We start from the raw sequence: 23,450 nt of genomic DNA on the forward strand, positions 1-23,450 counted from the left end.
AGACAAGACTATTTTTATCTATGATATGAGTCCAATGCATCAAACCTCATTCAATAAAGCTGGATCGAGCCTTGCATGGCCTTAAGCGATCTCCTCATGCCTGGTACCAATGACTCATCTCTTATCTTCAATCCCGCAAATTTCATATCTCTCTCTCTAATGCCTCGTTGTTTATCCTACCAGATCATAGATTGGTTCTATATATATTGGTCTATGTTGATGATATTATCATCATTGGCAACTCCACTATCGCTATCCAGGAACTCATTAGACAACTCAGTGTAGCCTTTTTCATTAAAGATCTGAGCCATCTATGGTTCCTCAAAGCTTCTTCTCTCTCAACATGCCTATGCACTCAATTTACTTTGTTGCGCAGCTATAGCTGATGCAAAACCCATCTCCACTCCTTTGAGTGCCACTACTCGACTGTCTAAAGATGATGCACCCCTCTTCCACGACTTCACCTTATATCACAACATTGTGGGTGGGCTTCAGTACCTCACCATCACACGACCTGATATTGCTTTTGAGATCAATAAAGTTTGTCAGTTTAAGAACTAACCCACAATTGCTCATTGGTCTCTCGTCAAGCGTATTCTGTGCTATAATCAAAGCGACTATTCATCATGGCTTGCACCTCTCGTGGTTCTCCTCACGTCAGCTTAATGCCTTTTCATACGCTGATTGGGCTGGTAGTCTCGATAATCACAAGTCTACGAGTGGTTTCGCTGTGTTCTTAGGGTCCAACTTAATCTCGTGGTCTTTCCACAAACAACAGACGGTTGCTTACTCCAGCACTGAAGCTGAGTATAAGTCTCTTGCCTATGTTGCATCTGATCTTCTGTGACTCAAATCTCTCCTCCACAAGCTAGGTTGTGGGCCTACTTCTCCTCCCATTTTGTGGTGTGATAACCTTGGTGTTTTATATCTCACCGCAAATCCATTTTTTCATGCCCACACAAAACATGTTGAAATTGACTTTTACTTTGTCCAAGATCATGTACAAAAAGGACATCTTCAAGTTCACACTCCTCTGATCAGCTTGTGGATGGCTTGACTAAACCGTTATTGTCTTCAGGATTCACCTATATTAGAGACAAGCTCAATGTTGTGGAATCCTTGTTGAGCTTGCAGGGTCGGAAGAGTCTACACTCAGAGAGTCTAACGAAAACATGGTAGACTCAAAGGTTGCAGATGCGATAAAGAATTATGTGGTTATCAAAAAAACTTTGTGATTATAAAAAATCATAATTTGAACAGAACTCTCTAGAACTCTCACCTCGCTAGATTTCTTTTTGTACTACTGATTTATGATGATCATTATCATCAACGCTTACCCATGTAGGGATTCATATATTGTTACATTAATCTATAAATACCATTGCTCACAGAAACTCTGCGAGAGAAATTCAAGCTTTTCAATTTTATGAATCCCTTTAGTGGTAAAGATCACGTAAACAATGAGTGTAGACTCTTCCAAAATATCACGTATGCACTCTTTGTTTAAATCATGTACTTTTGATATTTTAAGGCATGCTAGGACATGATGATATGACATTGACGTGTATAATTATTATTTTTATATTTTAAATAATTTTAATAATGTTGACCAAAAAAGTATTTCTATGAATTAAATTTTTAAAAAGTATTTTTGTATTGATTAAAAAATAAAAAATCTGCTGTGTCCATAGAAGCACGCAATTCCCAAATAACTTCTGCATGAAACCATTCACAGATTTATAATTATTATGTTTGGCATGGTATACATGCCTTTGTCCCTTTAAATTTAAAAATTATTATCGAGCACAAAATATATATCTGGATACATGATAGTATGATACATCACAAATTTGGGAAATGATTACTAGGGTTTAGTCAAGCATCAAGAAATGAACATTAGTAACCAAGCCGAGGTGTGCAAATTGCTCAGTTTATCAAGAAAAGATGTGCATTCGGGAAGCACGAAATACAGATTACATGAGAATATCACCAGTCCCCTGATTCCTGAAACCCCCAAAAGGACTATTTAATCTAACAATCAAAGTGAAAGTATTACGGGAAAAAGAGAACCTAAAACACAAAGTCCAGTTTTAGTACACTTGGAAAGAGGAAAACCTGCATCTTCTGACGGGTTTTCCTTGAAACGCGGGGCACTACGCCACACATTTTTTTAACCGCCGCTAAAAGTTATTTTTTACCAGACATTTAGTGGTGGTCAAGACCGTCGCTAAATGTTTGAAACACAAAAAAAAATGATGAGCTGTTACCGTTTGATCGTGTCGGCGACATTCATCCAACCTAACTTTAAACACTTTATGTGTTTGAAGGTACGAGAAGAATACCAATTCTAACTACAAGCCTAGGTTGTTGATAAGACTCTATCCTTATCATATACAAATGAGTGAAATTGTCTCTCATCCCAAGCATAACTTGTATTCATGTGCTTTATATTATCATGGAGTTTGCTATTAGCAATATAGCCATCCCTACCCTCTCATGACAATCCCACCAGCCTCTTATCTCATTCAATCACGGCAAAGCTCACATTGGATTCAGGGATAATCAGGCTGGAACGGATGACTTCCAATTGATCTCTATTAATAGACCTGCTAAAAACATGAACCATAAAGTAGTTAGCACAGGCACCACAGAAAGGTATGTTTTGATATCTCGTCTTGGTCGTATTCCATCGCACACACACATGCAAGTATCCATACTACCTGGAGAGACTGTTAGCTTTTCAGCCAGTGTGAATGTGCACCCCATTTTTTTTTTTGAAAGTCAAGCTGGGTTAGGCAGACCCCTACCAGTTATATAACTATATCATTAGGTTTTTAACCTAAAACATCCCAACACAAGGTGATGTGCACTATCTGCTCCTACCAAACAAGTGGAGACCCCATTGGTGAATGTACAGCCCATTTTATTTTTGAAAGGCAAGCTTTGGTTAGGCAGACCCCTCCCAGTTATATAATCATACTACTGGATTTTGAACATGCAACATCCCAACACAAGGTAACGTGCACTAGCTGTTCTTACCCGACAAGCAGAGCCCCCGTTGGTTGATGTGCACCCCAATTGCTATGACAAAAATGGTGATAAGGCCAAATATGATATGGTGTGCACCAAAATAGATATACAGCTAGTGCTGAAGCTGCTGAACTCTACCACCCTTATCTCCCTGGTATCTCTTTGGAGGATGAAGACAGGGCCCTAATCAGCAGTTATCTCTCTCTCTCTCTCTCTCTATATATATATATATATATATATATATATATATATATATATATATATATATATATATAGAGAGAGAGAGAGAGAGAGAGAGAGAGAGAGAGAGAGAGAGAGAGAGAGTAATGGGTAGGTGTCTGACACTTTTGTGCCTACTGCTTGCTTACCGAGCTTGGATAGGGGTTTTTAGGTTGTTTTTCATAAAATTAACCCTACATATGTTTTCTGCATGATCGATTTGCTAGAAAATTATACTTGGATAATGTTTTTTGAGAAAAAATAAATTTTTAAGTATTGAATATTTTTTAAAATTATAGACCATTAATTTTTTAATATTATAAAAACCTAACTTGGTGCTCGAATCAGACGATTCAAAAGTTGATTCCTACAAAATCAAGCATATAGATCACATCTGTATGGTCAGATTTTAGAAACCATAGAAACAATTTTTTCAAAGCTCGGTAGGCATGCAGTAGGCACAAAAAAATGTCAAGCACCAACCCATAATTTTTGAATATTATAAAAACCTAACTTGGTGTTTGAATCAGACGATCCAAAAGTTGATTCCTACAAAATCAAGCATATAGATCATATCGGTCAGATTTTAGAAACCATAGAAACAATCTTTTCAAAGCTCGCTAGGCATGAAGTAGGCACAAAAAAATGTCAAGCACCAACCCATCACTCACTCACTCACATATATATATATATATATATATATATATATATATATATATATATATATATATATATATATATATATAGAGAGAGAGAGAGAGAGAGAGAGAGAGAGTAATGAGGGGGATAGGATGTTTTGATGTCTCTAGTGAAAAGGGTGTTGTGAATTCTTTTCTTTATTGGAATGGAGAGATGCCCAAAGCAAAAAGAAAAGAAGGGTGGTTCCAAAAGAATCAAAGAAAGTGAGTGGCTTTGGATTAGGCTTATCGCAGCACAAACTGATTCTTTCAGCACCACACTAAGCCTCTTTTATTATGAGTTGGGTTTGTTACGTGATTGTCTTGGGAGTTGACTTTTCATGTTTAGCTAGTGCTAACATTAAATATCTGATTAAAAAGGGATAAGTTATTGCAGTATAATGCTGCTTAATTTTCATGATTCCATGATCTTTGTTTGGCTGTTCCTCTCCAACTGAGAAAATCATGTGCTACACCTTTTCTTTTTCAATTCTTTCCTTTTTTTTTTTAGTGTTCTACAAGAAGCTTGACGTTGAAGCTCTCTTCATTCTTACTGCAGCTGTGGAATTTGTGCATATTAGCTAGTAAAAATGGCCCGTATAGGCTCAGCACACCTGGCTAGGAGGTGGCTCAATTTGTCCTATGATGAAGGGACTCATCGAGTTTCAAACCAAGAGGTGCATCCTATGTGCGGATACGGATCCTATCATTTGACATAGGATGATGAGTTCCATCCTACATTCAATCCTACCGTCCAACAATATTGGTCCACATGCAATTTTTTAAATATATATGAATTTTCTCTTAAATATGTTACTATTTTTTACATAACAGACTCTATTCTTAGATCTGTATCTCTCTGATCAGACATCAAAAACTTGTGTTTTATAGTTGTTGAAAAGCTGAGACATAAGCATACCATTTTCTTGTTTTTGGTCAGAATCGAAAACCCTTCTACAACTTTTGTTTTTGTATTTCAAAACCGAAATAGAAACATATTGTACAAACTAGAATATGTACGACTCTGCATTGTTTGTATGTTCTATACTAATTTTCAGCCACATGCGTTGAAAATAAAAAAATAAAAAATTACAAAGATAGATCATAACGTTAGCTTTCCAACGCTACCAAAATCACCTTGATCTGATGAACAGTTTGGGAGAAACACCATTTGAAAGATAGATTATTTGGTTTCTCCAGTCTATATAGTATGCTTCCATTTTGGTTTTGGATCTAAAAAAATTAGAACCCTAGATGGGTTTTGGATTCTAATAACGATTGTAAAAATATAGGCTTTCAACATCAAAGCGGAGAGATAAAGGCCAAAGAGCATAAACTATTATGTAAAAAATATATATATAATTTATGCATATATTTTTTTATAATTTTCTTTTAAAGTACATGAAAAAATCTAAGATATTTATGAATTTAATGGTAAGTGATAAGTGGTGTTTTATACATATGTTTTTGCAAAAATGTAAGGTATTTATTAATTTAGTAAAATATTTGTCAATTTAGTGGTAAGTGATAAATGAATTTAGTGGTAAGTCAATTCTATAAAAAATATATGCGATTTTTGCATATATTTTTCTGTGTTTTTCTCTTAAAGTACATGAAAAAATGTAAGATATTTATGAATTTAGTGGTAAGTGATAAGTGGTGTTTCACACATATATTTTTGCAAAAATATAGGATATTTATGAATTTAGTGAAATATTTGTCAATTTAGTGGTAAGTGATAAGTGGAGTTCCACACATATATTTTTGTGATTTCATAAAATATTTACGAATTTAGTGGTAAGTGGAGTTTCACACATATTTTTGTGATTTTGTAAAATATTTACAAATATCCTAAATTTGCAAATATTTCACGAAATTACAAATTCGCAAATATATATATATATATATATATATATATATATATATATATATATATATATATAGAGAGAGAGAGAGAGAGAGAGAGAGAGAGAGAGAGAGAGAGAGTAATGCTATAGTGCTTCTGGAGCATCTACTCTCACATACTAGAAATCATAGTTGTAGGTTGCATCTTCTCAATCAACCGTTATAAATGATTTCAATATATTTTATTTAATAAGAATCATGCCTAGGATCATGTTTTTTGTACATAAAAATAAGATTTTTTAAGTAATAAAATTTTGATACATTGTAACCCATTGATTTTTCAAAAATCTTAAAAACCCTACATGTATGCTATAATCACATGATCCAAAACTTGTTTTCTACTAAATAATATTTGTAGACAATATCTATAAGGTCTGATCCACGAAAAATGTTCAAGAAATTTGAAGATCTAAAGCTTCTGTTAGGTGGGAGTCTTATCATTACTAATATATATAATGTTGTACAATGAGTATGAAACCCGTGATTGGGGTTTTACAAGCATACAACAATCACACTACTTTAGATATGAATGATACATAAAAAAAAAAAATAGCTCCATTCAGAAGAGTCTATACAAGCGAAGCTGAGCCTAGCCAAACACTTCTTGTTCGTGCTTGGCTCATTTATCCATAGTCATGTCTTGGCTCATCCAGCTCATAGTGACAAATATCACGAGATTTATGAAAATAATATCGTGAGAAATTGCCTGAAAGTTTAAAACGTAATTTTTCTTAAGATTTTCAAAATATCACGCTATTTATGAAAAAACATAAATACTGTGATTTAATGGAGATATTTATGTTTTAAACTGCTAATTATCGTGAAAATCATGTATTTTTATTTTGGACTACTTTTTATTAATATTTTCTTATAAAAATAATTTTAATATTTTTTATCCCCAAAAATTTGCCGAAGAAAACACGAGATTTATGATTTTTTTTTTTTAAATTCTCGTGAGTCTTTGACAAACAAAATTTTGCCGTTTTTTAACATTTGTCACTATGATCCAGCTCACTTGACGAGTCTGAACAAGTTTCATGCGAGAGCTTGGTTCATTTTCCAGTCCTACTGGCCGTTGCTCGTTTATTAGGGAATTTTATGGGCTGTCCATGATTGAGATCGAGTGCTCGTCCAATCAAAGAAAACAAAATTGGTGGAATAGTCCATGGTCCATACATATAGCACTAAGCGTCAGGGAAATTAAGGACCAAATGGAATCAAATACGTACCGCACACGAGGAAGAATCATCGTTGAGTCCAATGAAACGCTGTCCATTGTAGGCCTATGTCATAGAGACATGCCATTTGGGTGCACGTCCTTGTGACAGCGGATATGCTCAGACATGATGATACGACACTGACACGTACATGCATTATTTTGATATTTATAAATAATATTTTCAATACTTCATGATATTTTTCAATAAATATATAATTTGCACCAATCTTTAGGTAATAGGATCCTTCGAATTTTTAATCTCCATCAAAGACGGTCAGTGGTCAAAAGAGAGCAGTGATCACATCCGTACACGTTAGTGTGCACGTGTACCCTACACGCGTTGCGTTGCACTGATTCTCTAGCGTCGTCATTTTTTGTCCTATTTACAATTGAAATAAGATCAGAGGCTCTCTGGTCTTTCTCTCTCTGATGATCTGATCTTTAGTACTATTTATTATACCACCGCATCTCTATCTCTCATTTAGTCATTTTGTGTTGGTGTTGGAGGAGGAGGGGAGGGCTAAGAATGGCAGATTGGGGTCCAGTTTTGATAGCAACGGTGCTCTTTGTGTTGCTCACTCCCGGCTTGCTGTTTCAGCTCCCAGGGAGGAACAGGGTGATCGAGTTCGCGAATCTGCACACCAGTGGGATGTCCATCTTAGTTCACGCCATCATCTACTTTGGGATCGTCACCATATTCCTCGTAGCCATCGGTGTTCATGTCTATGCGGGATAAGAGGCCCAAGGCAGCAAAGGAACTCTCTCTCTCTCTCTCTCTCTCTCTCTCTCTCTCTCTCCTGTTGTTGCCTTTTTGGTTGTTCTCTCTCTCTCTATCATGGTTTATGTGGGTTTGGGGTTATTGGGGTACTGTAACCTGTTACAGCTGTTCTGTGACATTTTTTGTGAAATGAAAGATTGATGTTGTAGGCAGTGGTGTTTCTTTGTGCTGTTACATTTCCTCTTCATTGTGTTCTATCAAGGGAAATATGTATGGTATGGGGACTTGTCAGCGCAAATATCCGCGTGGTTTTGAGCATTCAGATGGAGAAACCTTGGTCTGTTTAAGGGTTTTAGCAGGAAGAACTCTCTCTCTCTCTCTCTCTCTCTCTATAGGATGGTATGCCTTATGGTTTTCAGTATTCAGATAGAGGTACTGGTTTCTTAAATGTTTTAGCAGAAAGGCTCTCTCCCTCTTTGTTTGTGTTGCTGGAAGGGGCAATCACAGAGGAGAATGTAATGCAGCTTCATGATTGATGATAACCTGGAATCCCTAATTAACAATGGCCGACTTGGCTAAGAGCTAGGTCAGGAGCCAGTCCTAGCCAATCACACGGCTAGAGTTGCCCTGACTTCAGGCCTCTTTTGTGATTTTCACTCGGTAAAACTCCTCATTGTGACAAAAGCACCATAAAAAGCAAATTGAACTAGTACCATCTGCATGACAAAGGCAAAGCATCTTTTATATAATACATGTACACGGAATGGGACACTTTGTATTTTTTTCTTTAAACTCTTTTTCTGATGTATAAGCGGCAAATAGGTACAAGATATTGGATCCAAGCTTCCAACAAAGCAAACCGCAAAAAGCCTTCTGTGACTGGGGCTCATGCCATCCGCTTCTTCCAACAAGCAAAGCTCAACTGAGAACCCAATGCAAAATCGAGAGAGAGAAACAAGTGTCACAAATTTAAAATGTTGTTTTGTATGTACACATACTCTCTAATAGCATCATCAAATTGCGAGCGCCAGAGCTGATACCAAACAGAAATAGTTCACATCCTGTTGGTTGCTGCAAGGTCATGACTCATGCTGCCTCTTCCAAGGGAACCAAAATAGGAAAATTTTCACTTTCTATAGGTTTATACTTTGAGATTTCAACACTTGGTCGCTTGAATAACTTGTCAGTAACCTGCGTGAATCCATACAATGGTTTAGATTCTAAATATATGCAAGCATGATGAACTGAAAAATAGTTGGAGCCAAGTTGCCCCTGATTGATAAAAACTCTTTGCAAAGAATGTATCTCTATGTTTGTAACAAAACATGTTCAAGATTGTACAGAATGGAAATGCAGTACAAAATGAGCAGGCAAAGTGGTTCATAAGCCTCTTTGCAAAGAATGTATCCCTAGGTAATAAGATTTATTTAAGATAGATTCTACAGAGTGTGAATGCACTACAAATGAGCAAGCGAAGTGACCACTCTCTACATCAGTAACAGAAACAAGGCCAATTCACGCGAAAGCAGCAGCAGCAGCATGTAACCCTTTTATAGCTGAGAACTCTAAAACAATATTCGATACTTATGCAACATAGTCAATGCTGAATGTTTATGAGGGAAAAACAATGTTAAGCAGCCATGAGCATGCAATCCGTGCCAGTTATGGAGTGTCTTGGCCGAGTACCAAGATTGCAGGACGGTAACACACAAACACAGGCTCAGCTTTGGGCCACCATTGGTAGAGTATTGCTGCATTACAGTTCTGCTGTGCAGTCTTCCTTTAGTAGGAATGGGGAAGGCACACCAACTCAGGAAGTTGGCCGAAGTGTCATCTTGTGAAGCTTCAAAAGTACCTTGTATCCAGGTCTGATTCAGAATGGCCTGATCTGATCACACCAATAACCAGCTCTAAGTTGCTGATGGAGCTCAGAGGACAATGGACGCGCAGCCAGCACATGGTCAACCAATAGTCCAGTGCTATATGGTCGTGTATACTTACAGCCCTTAAAAGGTCATCCACCTTAATACACCCTCCCAAAAGCAAGTTCGGACAACCTCCCCAAATACTTGAACTAGCCTTCTAGTCGATATAGCTTCTTCCATCACTTCATTTAAAAGTTAAAATCAGTATCTGATGTTGTCATTTCCAAGAATTGTAATATTTGAGAAGGTTTGGTTGGTAATTACATTCTCAGCCACGACCTCCAAGAGGTTCTCTCGATGCCAAAGTGTTGCAGAACTTTAGCAGCTTGAAATGTACAGATTTTCACTAGTTGGCACCCAGAAACAGGTGTTCATGTTGTATAACTCAGTGATGTCTCTGGCGACCTGGAGCATAGAGGTAAAGAACCCAGCTTGAATTTTCATGTAGAAGTTTATTGCATCCATAAATGAGCATAAATTAAGGTAAATAGCAACAAAATGGTTTCAGAAGGTCTTGTGCAGTGCATATTCCAGGTGATGACGGGATAGGTTATAGAGATATTAAAACACGCAGAAGCTCTGTTAGCTTGTGCCATGCAGCCAAATCCAAGAAAGTTGCGACCAAAAGCAGCACTAATGGCCTTAAACATTCTCAGCCACGACCTCCAAGAGTTTCTCTCGATGCCAAAGTGTTGCAGATCTTTAGCAGCTTGAAATGTACAGATTTTCACTAGTTGGCACCCAGAAACAGGTGGAGTTCATGTTGTATAATTCAGTGATGTCTCTGGCGACCTGGATTATCGCATAGAGGTAAAGAACCCAGCTTGAGTTTTCATGTAGAAGTTTATTGCATCCATAAATGAGCATAAAGGTACATAGCAACAAAATGGTTTCAGGTCTTGAGCAGTGCATATTCCAGGTGATGACGGGATAGGTTCTAGAGATATTAAAACAGGCAGAAGCTCTGTTAGCTTGTGCTATGCAGTCAAATCCAAGAAAGTTGAGACCAAAAGCTGTTACAGTTTAAGTTGATGTTTTTACTGGTTTACTGTTTTACTATTCTACGTATGGCAAACAAATAACAAACGTAGCAAATGTAGGATGAAGAAAAGGGAGGTCATGTATCCCGTGTGTGTAGCCATCACAACGATTGGCCTGTCGTTTTGTACATAAATTTGCAAGCTCCATTAGTTTTGAATAATAGAAAATTTATCTGCATCATTGACTTCACCACTTAACATGGTATCAGAGCTAATGCAGACTTGAAGCCGTGAGAGGAACGACAACCTTGGTGAGAACGTCACCAAAGCTTCGTGCTGCAAAGCCTCACAGACTGTCGCTGTGTGATCCAGCATCACCTCTCTTCCAGCTTCACCAAAGCTGCAGCAATCTGTAGTTGTTCCAGCGTGACTCGCTGCAGTTTTTTTTTTTGTTTGCTTCGCGTCCTCATCACCTTGTCACAGACTATGTCATCCAGTGAAAGCTTTGATCAACCACAAATCAGCAACCCTGGTGAGAACGTTTCGACCCATACTATTTACACCATTCATATCATCCCGGAACATGTCTCGTTTCTCAACCCCTCATTGGAGACAACTTTTCCATGTGGAATCGTGCTATGTGCATGGCACTTAGTGTGAAAAAACAAGATAGGTTTTGTTGATGGATCCATTCCCAAAATCGATGGACTGTCGGCTCTGGTTGCTTCTTGGCAACGATGCAACAATATGATCCAATCATGGATCTTGAACTCTCTCCACAAAGACCTTGTTGCAAGCGTCATATACGCTGAAACTGCAGCAGATGTCTTAAAGGAACTACGAGAACATTTTTCCCAATCCAATGCCTCAAGGATTTACCAAATCCAACAGGACATCATTAATCACAAGCAATTTCAGAATTCTGTGGTTGTTTATTACACTAAGTTGAAGGGTATGTGGGACGGGTTGGCTACATACGTCAACATCCCTATGTGTTCCTGTGGGCGATGAAAATTATTCAAGAACTGCAACAACAACAACTTATGCAGTTCTTAATGGGACTTAACGATAGTCATAGCTCTGTCAGAAGACAAATGTTACTCACGAGCCCTCTTCCTAATATCTCAAAGGCTTATGCCCTCATCTCATAAGAAGAGAAACATCGGGACCTCCAAGTCTAGCAGCCCTCAGAGCCTCTCATTGTTGCAGCAACAAAGCTCAGTATCCAACCCAAAGAAGATTTCTCAAAGGGACATCAAGTTCGCAGCCGCCCAAAGTGGGGGCACCGCGAGAAGCTTGGCCATGTCAAGGCAAAGTGCTTCTACCTTTACGGATTTTCAAATCGTCTTATTGCTCAAAAGAGTGGCCAAGCTCATGCCAATACAGTTCATGCTCCAGCTAATCCACAAGTCTCGACTGATTCAGGTACTTCTAACTCCATGCTTCTGGTTCCCCAATTCACTCGCGACGAGTATGAAAAACTAAAGTCTTTCATCCACCAAGGTAATCTCTCCACTCTCAACGTTGGATCATAGATACGGGTGCCACCGATCATATGACCAACAATCTGTCAATTTTACATAACCAACATATTGCTTCTTGTTCCCCAATCGGTTTTCCAAATGGAGCATCTACACGTGTGACACATGTAGGAAATGTACATATTTCTCCCAATCTCATCTTAAAAAACATTTTGTGTGTTCCTGATTTTCGATTTAATTTTCTCTCATTTTATAAACTCATTCAAAACTTAAATTGTGTGGTTTTTAAAAATGATTGTTGTTGGTTTCAGGACCCACACTCGAAGATGAAGATTGGAATGAGCTAGTTGCATAATGGGTTGTATTTTCTCGAAGTGGATGGTATATCTGCACTCAATGCTTCTTTAAAATCATTTCTTTCTTTATGGCATTCTCAACTATGACACTTGTCAAATGCTAGACTTGAAACTTTGATAAATTCTAAAATGATTGATTGTCCTTTATTTCATGATGAATGTTCTATTTGTCATATGTCCAAGCAAACACAATCTCTATTTCTGAATAGTTCTATATCCACATTCGCTGCATTTCAATTAATCCACTATGACATATGGGGAGGATACCAAACACCCTCGTTATCCGAGCTGCATTATTTTCTCACGATAGTTGATGATTATAGTCGGTGCACGTTAGTGTATTTAATGTGATATAAGTAAAAAACTCAAAATCTTCTTCAAAGTTTTATCGCTTTAATTTATAACCAATTTAATTCTCGTGTTTTAAGCATTAGATCCAACAATGGATCTGAATTTTTTTCAAAGAAAATACAATCTTATCTTAGTGAAAAGGGAATAAATCACCAGCATAGCTGCGTTGGAATGTCACAACAAAATGGCGGCATCAAACGCGAGCACAGAGATCTTCTCAACATTGTTTGTGCCCTTAGATTTCAGGCCAACTTGCCCATACGTTTTTGGAGAGAATATATCCTTCTGCTTATCTCATAAACTGCCTTTCTTCAAAACCTTTATCCGGAAAAACTCCTTTCGCGGTTCTTTACAACAAAACCCCCCAATATAGTCATATAAAGGTTTTCGAATGTATTTGCTATGCTCATAATATGTATTGTTTACATAAATTTGATAATAGGGCTCGAAAATGCATATTTTTTGGTTATTCTCATGGTCAAGCCACCTACAAAGTATATGATATTGAAAAACAAGAGATATTTTCTGGCAGAGATGTGTGCTTTTATGAAAACATTTTTCATTTTAAAAAACAATGCGACAAATATAACAATGGGAATGGTGTCATTCCCATGGTCATTCCTGAATTATTTGAAACAAATCCAGATCCAAATGTGGAACTAGCTTCAAGTTATGTTCAAGAATTTGAAGCTGAAGGCTCTTCAAAAAATTCAAATCAAGATCATGACAATCAAACCCAACCAATCCAAGAGTCCGAACACCACTCTGAGAAACCCACAAGAAAATCCCAATGGATTCATACCCAATCATTCTATTCAAGATTATCAATGCTACGTTGTAGCCCCTGTTCTCCAATTGGATGATTCGAGTGTTGGGGACAAAAGCTCATGGCATCCTCTATCCCAATATTTGAGTTATGAGTCTTTCTCAGCAACCCATAGAGCTTTTCTTGCTACCATTACCCAAGTTCTTGAACCTGAGTCCTTTAATGTGAAGCACAAGCATTGGCAAGATGCCATGATCACTGAAATTCGCACACTAGAGGAAAACAGTACTTGAACGATCACAGACCTCCCAGAAGGAAAGAGGGCTATCAGATGCAAATGGGTCTACAATACCAAATAGAGATTAGATGGATCCATTGAAAAGCATAAAGCTCACCTTGTCGCAAAAGGATACTCCTAAGTCAAAGGTCTTGACTATAATGAAACCTATTCCCCTGTCATAAAGCACGTCACGATTAGGTGTCCTCTATCCATAGCAACTATTCAAAACTGACATCTCTACCAAGTTGACGTGAATAATGTCTTCCTCCATGGGGATTCAGACGAGGAAGTATACATGCATTTGCCACCGAAACTTGATAATCAGAGGGAGCGTGTTGTTTGTCAATTAAACAAGTCTCTTTATGGACTAAAACAATCTTCACGCAATTGGCTTTCTAAATTAACCTCGTACTTAACAGAGTTGTGATATGTGCAGTCAAAAGCCGACTATTCCTTATTTTCAAATATATCAGGGGCCTCCTACGTGTTCTTGTTAATCTATATCGATGACATCATCATAGAAGGAAACAACAGACAACATTGAAAGCTTGAAGACAAATCTTAATGCTAAGTTCAAATTGAAAGATTTAAGCCAACTCCAATATTTTCTTGGGATCGAGGAAGCCAGATCCAAGGAAAGGCATTTTTTTATCCTAGAGAATGTATACTCTTGATATCTTAAATGATATGGGATATCTGAGAAAACGCCCATGTGGTTTTCCAATGGAGGCAACAGTTGAAGCTAAATAATGATGGAGAAATTTTAAATGATGGGACACAATATCGAAGGCTTGTTGGTCGCCTTATATATCTCATGATACAGCGTGGGGATCAACTTCTTGACGCACGTGGATGCCGAAAATGGAACACGACTCCCACGATCGTGCGATGAGTAGAAGGACGAAATACACAAGTGCAGTAATGAACATAACTTGAATTTATTTCATAAGCATAATCAAATAACACGTAAAAGTTTTATAACTGAAGGAAAAAAAAAACAATAGGAAACAAGAGAATAACAGAATAAAAAACTGCAGGCAAAAGGATGTTAGAGAAAGGCTTGGCTGAAAATTCAATCACGTCTCCCCACACAACCCTAAAACAGGGTATTTAGGGTTGGGTCTCAGGTCCAGCCCCTAGACCCGAGACGACTTCAATCTGCTGATGGATCTGGGACACCTCATACCTCCGCTCGCCTGGAGTAGGTGCGTAGGGCCACGTCCCTACATCGAGGTACCTTGCTTGCGATCGGATCCAACTTCTGGGTCCGATCGTCCATCCCATTTGGGTCGGGTTCCCTGGTCATGCCTGGGTCACACTGCACAGGCCCGATCCAGTCCTGATCTGCATTATTCTCCCCTGGTTGAGAAAAAGTCGGCTCTGACGACTTGTTGTCACCACAGTAAGCATATAGATCACACATTGAAGATAGGTGAAATGTGTCAATCTTCGGGTAGTTCAAGGAGGTAGGCATTCAGACCCAATCGTCGGAGGATCTTGAAAGGACCATATTTCTTAGGACTCAACTTGCCATAAGTACCCACTGGAAAACGCTCAGGACGCAGGTAAACCCATACTAACTAACCAACGTGAAACTGGACATCTCGACGACCTTGGTCTAGGAAAGCTTTGTAAGCTTCGTAATTTTCAACAATTTTGGCTCAGACTTGTCTACGAATATTACGCATGTATTCAACGACATCAAATACGTCTGAGGCTGGGTCTGGGAGACTAGACACAGGTGCTAGATCTACTACATGGGTTGGTGAACGCCCATAAACCACTTGAAAAGGAGACTTGCTCGTAGACCGGTTGATGGAACTGTTATATGCGAACTCGGCTTGCGGCAAGACTAGGTCCCATGTTTTGACATTCTCCCCAACTAGACTCCTTAGTAGGTTCCCTAAGGTGCGGTTCACGACTTCGGTTTGGCCATCAGTTTGTAAGTGGTATGCACTGTTGAACTGGACCTTGGTTTTCAATAAGGTCCATAATGATTTCCAAAAATGGCTCATAAAGCGAGTGTCACGATCTGAGTTGATCGTGTGAGGCAATCCATGAAAGCAGGCCACGTCCTTGAAGTAGTACGAGGCTACTAACAAGGCATCCGTTGTTCGCTTACACGAGACAAAGATGGCCATTTTAGAAAATCGGTCAACCACAACTAAGATGGAATCAAAACAATGCGAGGTTTTGGGAAGACCTACAATAAAATCCATGGAGACGTGTTCCCAAGGCCACTCAGGAATGGGCAAAGGAGTATACAAACCACTATTCTGACATCGACCCTTGGACACTTGACATACTCGATAGCTTTGGACAAACTTGACAACATCTTTGCGCATTTTGGGCCAAAAGTATCGTTCATCTAACAGTGCAAACGTCTTATCATGTCCAAAATGCCCAGCTAATCCCCCTTCATGTAACTCAAAAATCAATTGTAGCCTAAGAGAGAATGCTGGCACACATAACTTATTACCTCGAAAGAGGTAACCGTTATGTATAACGAACCGTGGGTCTATCATGCTAGAAGAGGAGAGGCACCCTTCCCAGACCTGCTGAAAATCAGGGTCTGTCGGGTACAATTCCTTGCATTGCTCAAACCCAATGACCTGCACGGACATAGTCATCAAAAGACTATTCTTCCTGCTAAATGTGTAAGCTACCTTGTTCAGAGTACCAGATTGATGGCGAATCATGAAAGTGTACTCTTGCAAGAAACTGACCCACTTGGGGTGTCTAGCACTCAACTTCTTTTGGCTATTTAAATACTTCAACGCCTCATGATCCGTGTACAAGACGAACTCCTTATAAATGAGATAATGCCTCCAATAACAAAGGGCTTGCACAACGACATAGAACTCGACATCATAAGTGGAGTATTGGCACTTCGCCTGAGTCAGCTTTTCACTAAAGAAAGCAATGAGCTTACGATTCTGACTCAAGACGACACCAATTCCCACTTTGGAGGCATCACACTCAACCTCAAAAACCGCGCTAAAATCAGGAAGGGCTAGGACGGGGGCACTAGTCATTTTCTCTTTGATGAGCGTGAAAGCTTTGTCCACGGCCGAAGTCCAATGAAAACTAGTACCCTTTAGGCATTCCGTGATAAGGGCCATGAGGGTGCTAGAGTTTCTCACAAGACGATGGTAGAAAGTGACTAGCCCGTGGAAACTACAGATCTCTCCTATAGTCCTTGGGGTAGGTCATTCTACAATCGCACGGACTTTGGCGAGATCTGCCTTAACTCCATCAGACGACACAATAAAACCCAAAAATAACACACTTGACATCATAAACTCACACTTTTTGGCATTGACATACAACTTCTCCTTAAAATCTCTAGGACTTGACGCAAATGACTCAAATGATCAGACAATGAAAAACTATAAACCAAAATATCATCAAAATATACAACGACGAACTTCCCTATACAAGGACGCAACACTTGGGTCATCATGTTCATAAAAGTACTAAGGGTATTTGATAACCCAAATGGCATGACTAACCACTCATACAATCCATCACATGTCTTGAATGTCGTTTTTCACTCATCCCCCTCTCGGATACGGATTTGGTGGTACCCACTTTTTAAATCAATTTTGGAGAAAATAGAGGCACCAGTCAACATATCAAACATGTCATCCAACCGAGGAATGGGAAAAGAGTATTTGACAGTGATGTGATTGATCGCTCTACTGTCGACATGGACCCATCTTTCTTAGGAGTGAGCAGGGCGGGCACTGCACAAGGGCTCACACTCTCACAAATAAAACCCTTTTATAGTAACTCTTGAATCTGTCTCAATAGCTCGACATGCTCAGATGGATTCATGCGATACGCGGGGAGGTTAGGTAGACTCGACCCCGGGACAAAATCAATGGCATGTTGCACCACCCTCATCGAAGGCAGACCATCAGGAAGGTCGTCTGGCATAATGTCGCGAAACTCCTCAACAAGGGGCGCGATGTCCGCAGGAACGGGCAACGACATAATCATAGACGGCTTAGCCACCAGGGCATAACAATAATCGTCCTCCCTACAATGGCTCAAGAAAGTCCGGTATGATAGGCCGGCGAGCCGGAGAACAAGCTCAGGCTTATCCACAGTGGAAAAACCGGTCTCCTTGATAAAGAGAAGGATTATTTTATGACCTTTAAAAATAAATGAGTACGTGTTCCTACGGCCATCGTGAATGGTCTTGCGATCAAACTGCCAAAGACGTCCCAAAAGAATATGACACACACTCATAGGGGCTACATCACACCACACCTCATTGTGGTAATGCTCCCCCATGGAGAACCGAACTAGACAACGCTGAGTAATGGGAACCTCGTTTTCTCTTTTGAACCACACCATCTTGTATGGTTGGGACAATTTTTCCGTTTTCAGATTCAGGGTGGACACAACACTCTCGGAAACCATGTTCTCACAAGCTCCAATGTCAATGATAACATCACACGCATGACCCTCACAGTTACATCGGGCCCTAAAATTGTTGTTCCACAACCATTTTGCAGGGGTCGACTCTTGGGGTGCGGTCAAAACAAGACGGATGGACAACAAATTTTCAACATTATCGTCGAACTCTATGACTTCCCTCTCATTCTCTCCCTTAACCGACGACTCACCCTCACTCTCACTATCGGATGCTGACTCAACAATACTCTCGATGAAATGGGCGTTCTTGTTCACGGTGGGGCACTTGGACGCTACGTGTCCTAACTCTTGACACCTAAAACAACGGATGGTAGACTCACTAGGTTGGCCTTGGATCTAGTATGGTATGCTGGTTCGGACTGGTCAGAGGGGTGGACTTTGAGTCTTCCTTCCTAGGAGAGCTCGCTCCCCTGGTTGGGAAACTCGACTTGGGTTGACTGGACTGGTCACTCCGGGAGACTCTATACTCCTGCCTCCTTTTCAATTTTTCCTCCACATTCATTGCATAACTGCTGACCTGAACCAATGACTCGACTGTGACACAACTGAAATCATCAGAAATAGTAGGACGGAGACCAGAAATATACCTCGTGACCTGCTAGCGGGCGGTCTCCTCGATCTGCACTCGCAGGGATAGACGATGGAACTCCACAGTGTATTCCGCCACAATCGAGTGGAAGCTAGAGAGACACGACAGTGCTCAGCTATAGTGTGGTAGTCGAAGAAAAACGGTCCTACATAGGCCCAATCGAAGAACTGCTCTGCGTCGAATCGTCCTGTGAACTCCGAAAGGTCAAGCTTCACCCTGTAGGTAGATGGGTGCTCTGACGCTCTCTGATGACGAGTTTCCACCATTCTTGCAGGATACTCATTTCAGAAAGTGTCATCATCCAACACTGCATCATCACCCTCATCACGATACTGCTTGCCTAGAGGTTGGTGCTGACGAACACCAATGACGTGTGGTTGGCACTCAGGTCGCACTGGTCCCTGCTGAATCTGCCTCGGTCTGGCCCGCCCGTGGGTGAGAGCCATCTACGACCGACGTTGAGGCACTGGTATAACAGGAGATACTACTAAAGGTGGAAGGGCTGGTCGGTTCACGAGTTCTAGGTTGGTGGGAATGAGATAATATGGGTTTGGATTATGGGCTGGGCTAGGGTAGAGGTAGTGTGTCGGGTAGGGTACCGGGTTCTGGATCGAGAATGGGTTAACGGATTGGGTCTAGTTGATGTAGTACTGGGATGATTCACCCGATTAAATCTGGATCAGGTCAAGACCTAAGCTATTCGTCGGACCCAGAATGGGATAGGTAGGATCATGGATCGAATTGTGGTGGAGAAAGGTCTGGTTAGAACTCGATCCTTGATCTGTAACAAGATGGGTCTGGTTTTGACCTAGCTCAAATTCAAACTAGAGCTTCGTCCGGGTCTGATGTAAGTTTGGGTCGGTAATGGATCTGAATTGAGGTTCAAAATTAATTGGTTGGATCTGGTTCGGGGCGACCCGCGAACCGGACCCAACTGGGTAGGTCGGGTAATGAGGTTCGAGGCTTGAACCCGCTCCTTGGGACCCAAAGGATGGTTCTCGAGATCTGGGTCTCGACCCCGCTACCAAAGGTTCTGGTCCGGACCCTCTCGGGTTCGGCCCGATCCACAGGGTCCACCTACACCTGCTCGTTGGTGTGCTGCAACAGGGCCTCCACACGCAGGTTCAAGAGGGAAGGGGAGGTCCTTCCCGGGTCGGGCTGACGAGCCCACGCCTGCAGCAGGGCCCAGCGTGACGCTGGGGTCTTGCAGGCCAGGCCAGGCCTACGACACAACCACCGTGGCTCGAGGCCAGGTCTGTAGCGCACCCGAGTTGACGTGGGGGGTCCAATCGTGACCCCTTGGTTCAGCTGGAAGGTGACAGTTGTTTGATTCACAACCGTTACCGAATCCGGGTGGAGAGAAGGTACCATGTGCGAGAAGTTGATGCGTCCCGCATCCCTATGCAAGACCATCTCAACGCCCTCATGTCGCACGACAGGCTGATAATTCATTTGGGTTGGGTCGATCGCTGCAGCATCGGCGAGATTGACAGCACCGTCGCCCACTCACGTACCCATTTTTTGTGTTGACATCGTGCACGACTCCACTGGCGACTCAAGAACGAAGATCTGACCTTCGATACCATCCAACCGCTTTAACATGCCGGCTACATCCTTGCTTACGCGTAGCAAATTTTCTTGGATCTTCGTCATCATGTCGATCATCCGCATCATGGGGTCTTCGTTGACGGTACCCGATCCCTCACGCTCCTTCCCGTTCGTAGGATCGTCCCTCGCTTCTTACGCCATGCCTTCGACCAAGGAGGAGGGGCTGCGCTCTGATACCACTTTGATGCAGCATGGGGATCAGCTTCTTGACGCACGTGGGTGCCGGAAATGGAACACAACTCTCACGATCGTGCGATGAGCAGAAGGACGAAATACACAAGTGCAGTAATGAACAAAACTTGAATTTATTTCATAGGCATAATCAAAGAACACATAAAAGTTTTATAACTGAAGGAAAAAAAACAATAGGAAACAAGAGAATAACAAAATAAAAATCTGCAGGCAAAAGAATGTCAGAGAAAGGCTTAGCTGAAAATTCAATCACGTCTCCCCACGCAACCCTAAAACAAGGTATTTATAGATTGCAAGTGGATCCGGGTCTCGGGTCCGGCCCCTGGACCCGAGACGACCTCAATTTGCTGATGGATCTGAGACACCTCAGACCTTCGCTCGCCTGGAGTTGGTGCGCAGAGCCACGTCCCTGCATCAAGGTACCTTTCTTGCGATCGAATCCAACTCCTGGGTCCAATCATCCATCCCATTTGGGTCGGGTTCCCTAGCCGTGCCTGGGTCATGCTGTACAGGCCCGATCCGGTCCTGCTCTGCATCATCTCACCATCACTTGGTCAATATCCTAAGCCAGTTTATGAGCCAACCACGGCAACCACATCTAGATTAAGGCAACTCCTGGCAAGGTATCGTGATGTCAACATTAAGTCAGCTCCAAGTTAAGAATTATTGTGCATGTCCCATTACCCGCAAATCCACATCAGGTTATTGTATTATGATAGGAGACAGTCCAATATCATGAAAAACGAAGAAACAAAGCATTGCCTTCCGATCTTCAGTAGAAGCAAAATATAGATCTATGGCGGCAAACCCATGTGAGATGACATGGATATGGTACCTTCTTCATGATTTTAACACCATCCATCCAACACCCATGGTTCTGCATTGCGACAATCAAGCGGTAACCCATATAACTGCCAATCCTGTTTACCATGAACATACAAAACACATAGAAGTTGATTGTCATCTGGTGCACGAACAAATAAAAAAAGGAATGATCCAAACCCAGTATGTCCACACCAAAAATCAATGTGCCAACATCTTCACCAAGGCTCTAAATCGAGATTAGTTCATCTGACTAAAAAGCAAGTTGGGCGTGGTCAATCCGCATGCTCCAACTTGAGGGGGAGTGTTAAAGTTTACATTGATTTTTTTACTGTTGTTTTTACCGGTTTACTGTTTTACTACAAATAACAAATGTAGCAAATGTAGGATGAAGAAAAGGGAGGTCAGGTATCCTGTGTATAGCCATCACAACGATCGGCCTGTCGTTTTGTACATAAATTTGCAAGCTCCATTAGTTTTGAATAATAGAAAATTTATCTGCATCATTGACTTCACCACTTAACAAAAGCAGCACTAATGGCCTTAAAAGATGCAGAACTCATACTTCTCTGAGCTTTTGCAGTCATACAGAGGAAGAGGAAGCAAAATTACAGTAGGATCTGCATTGTCGGCAAACTGAGGCAGCTATAATAAGGCCAATCAAGTCAGACGAAGAGGCTAAATAACAACCAAGAATGTGACTTAAAGAGCACTTCTCAAACTTCTATGTTTTGATTCCTGGGTTCAATTGGATAAGTAATTCGGCTCAAGCCGATGGGTTCATTTTGTACTTCATAGAATTATTTTTGTCATTTTTTCTTTTGTTTAAAATATGTTCTGTATCTTTTTAGATGACGAAAAAATCAAACTGCATTTGCATCTGTTCCTTCATCAAAAGCTGCTAGATTTTATGAACCTTCCTTTAGTTATTTTTCTCTGTTACCATGATTTTTTTTTCACTTGATGCGTACAATTTCATCATACAGTGAGAAGAAAGGTACTGGATCTGAATCAGATCTGACCTGAAAAAAAAAACAAATGGCCCATCTATAAAACATTTTCAAAATGCCCAAGAAGCATCAGATCATTTCTCTAGGATTTTGAAACTCTTTTTCCTCATTCTACAACATATAATAGGGGCATCATGTTATAATATGTGACAACCTCTAGCTAGAACTTTTCCCTAAGCCGCTGCCTTTGTCAACTAGCTTTTGGTAGAGGAGAAGCAGAACATATCCATCATTTGTGCGGCAGTAACATCCACCAACAAGAGAAGCCTACATAAAAACGTCTCCAAATAGCAGCTTAACAAAACCAAACACCAAAATTCTCTTTAACTATCACAAATCAACCATCAATTGGATCCCCAATTCAACTGGACCAAATATATCCCTGCACCTAAATTCTGAATTCATATTCATACAAAAAACTCAAATAATTATAACCTCGATCCCCAAATTAAAAACCCACTAACCACCACCCTGCAATCTCCAATCCACACATATTTCAAAACCCAATCAGCACAAAAGCAGAAAAAACAGAGTAATATCAAGAATAAACAACACAAATCAGAGGAAGAAGAAAATCAAATATGCATATTCTTTTACAAAGAAAACTAAACCAAAATCAAATTAACAGAATAATCATCCAAATAAGAGGGAATCCAAAATCAAGAGAAGACCCATTCCACCTGATAACACCATCCCCGACAAATTCGACGCGATTCTGAGCACCAGTGTGACGGCCTCGGCCCCACCCCACTATGCCAAACCCCTTCGGAGCGAATCAATAGTACTATTAACAAATAGGAATGCAAACAGTTCGAATCCAGAACACCTAAATACATGGAGATTCAGATCAGAATCCGATCCTAAACAGCCAAAAATTGC

At 40.5% G+C, this 23,450-nt stretch overlaps 1 protein-coding gene across 1 annotated transcript; it reads left to right on the plus strand.

Moving 5' to 3' along the window:
- Positions 1 to 7,544: 7,544 nt before the first annotated feature.
- LOC149811431 (uncharacterized) lies at positions 7,545 to 7,967 on the plus strand. Its single transcript, XM_089993215.1, has one exon. The coding sequence runs from the start codon at positions 7,577 to 7,579 to the stop codon at positions 7,784 to 7,786; it is 210 nt and encodes a 69-aa protein (XP_089849341.1). The 5' UTR covers positions 7,545 to 7,576; the 3' UTR covers positions 7,787 to 7,967.
- Positions 7,968 to 23,450: the final 15,483 nt, after the last annotated feature.

This window comes from Nuphar pumila, chromosome 17 (assembly GCF_984573655.1).
Source record: "Nuphar pumila chromosome 17, dmNupPumi1.hap1.1, whole genome shotgun sequence".
Taxonomy (NCBI): Eukaryota; Viridiplantae; Streptophyta; class Magnoliopsida; order Nymphaeales; family Nymphaeaceae; genus Nuphar; species Nuphar pumila.

Bases quoted from the DNA above. Each gene is read 5' to 3' on its own strand.
- LOC149811431 (XM_089993215.1), top strand. From the start codon at position 7,577: ATGGCAGATTGGGGTCCAGTTTTGATAGCAACGGTGCTCTTTGTGTTG.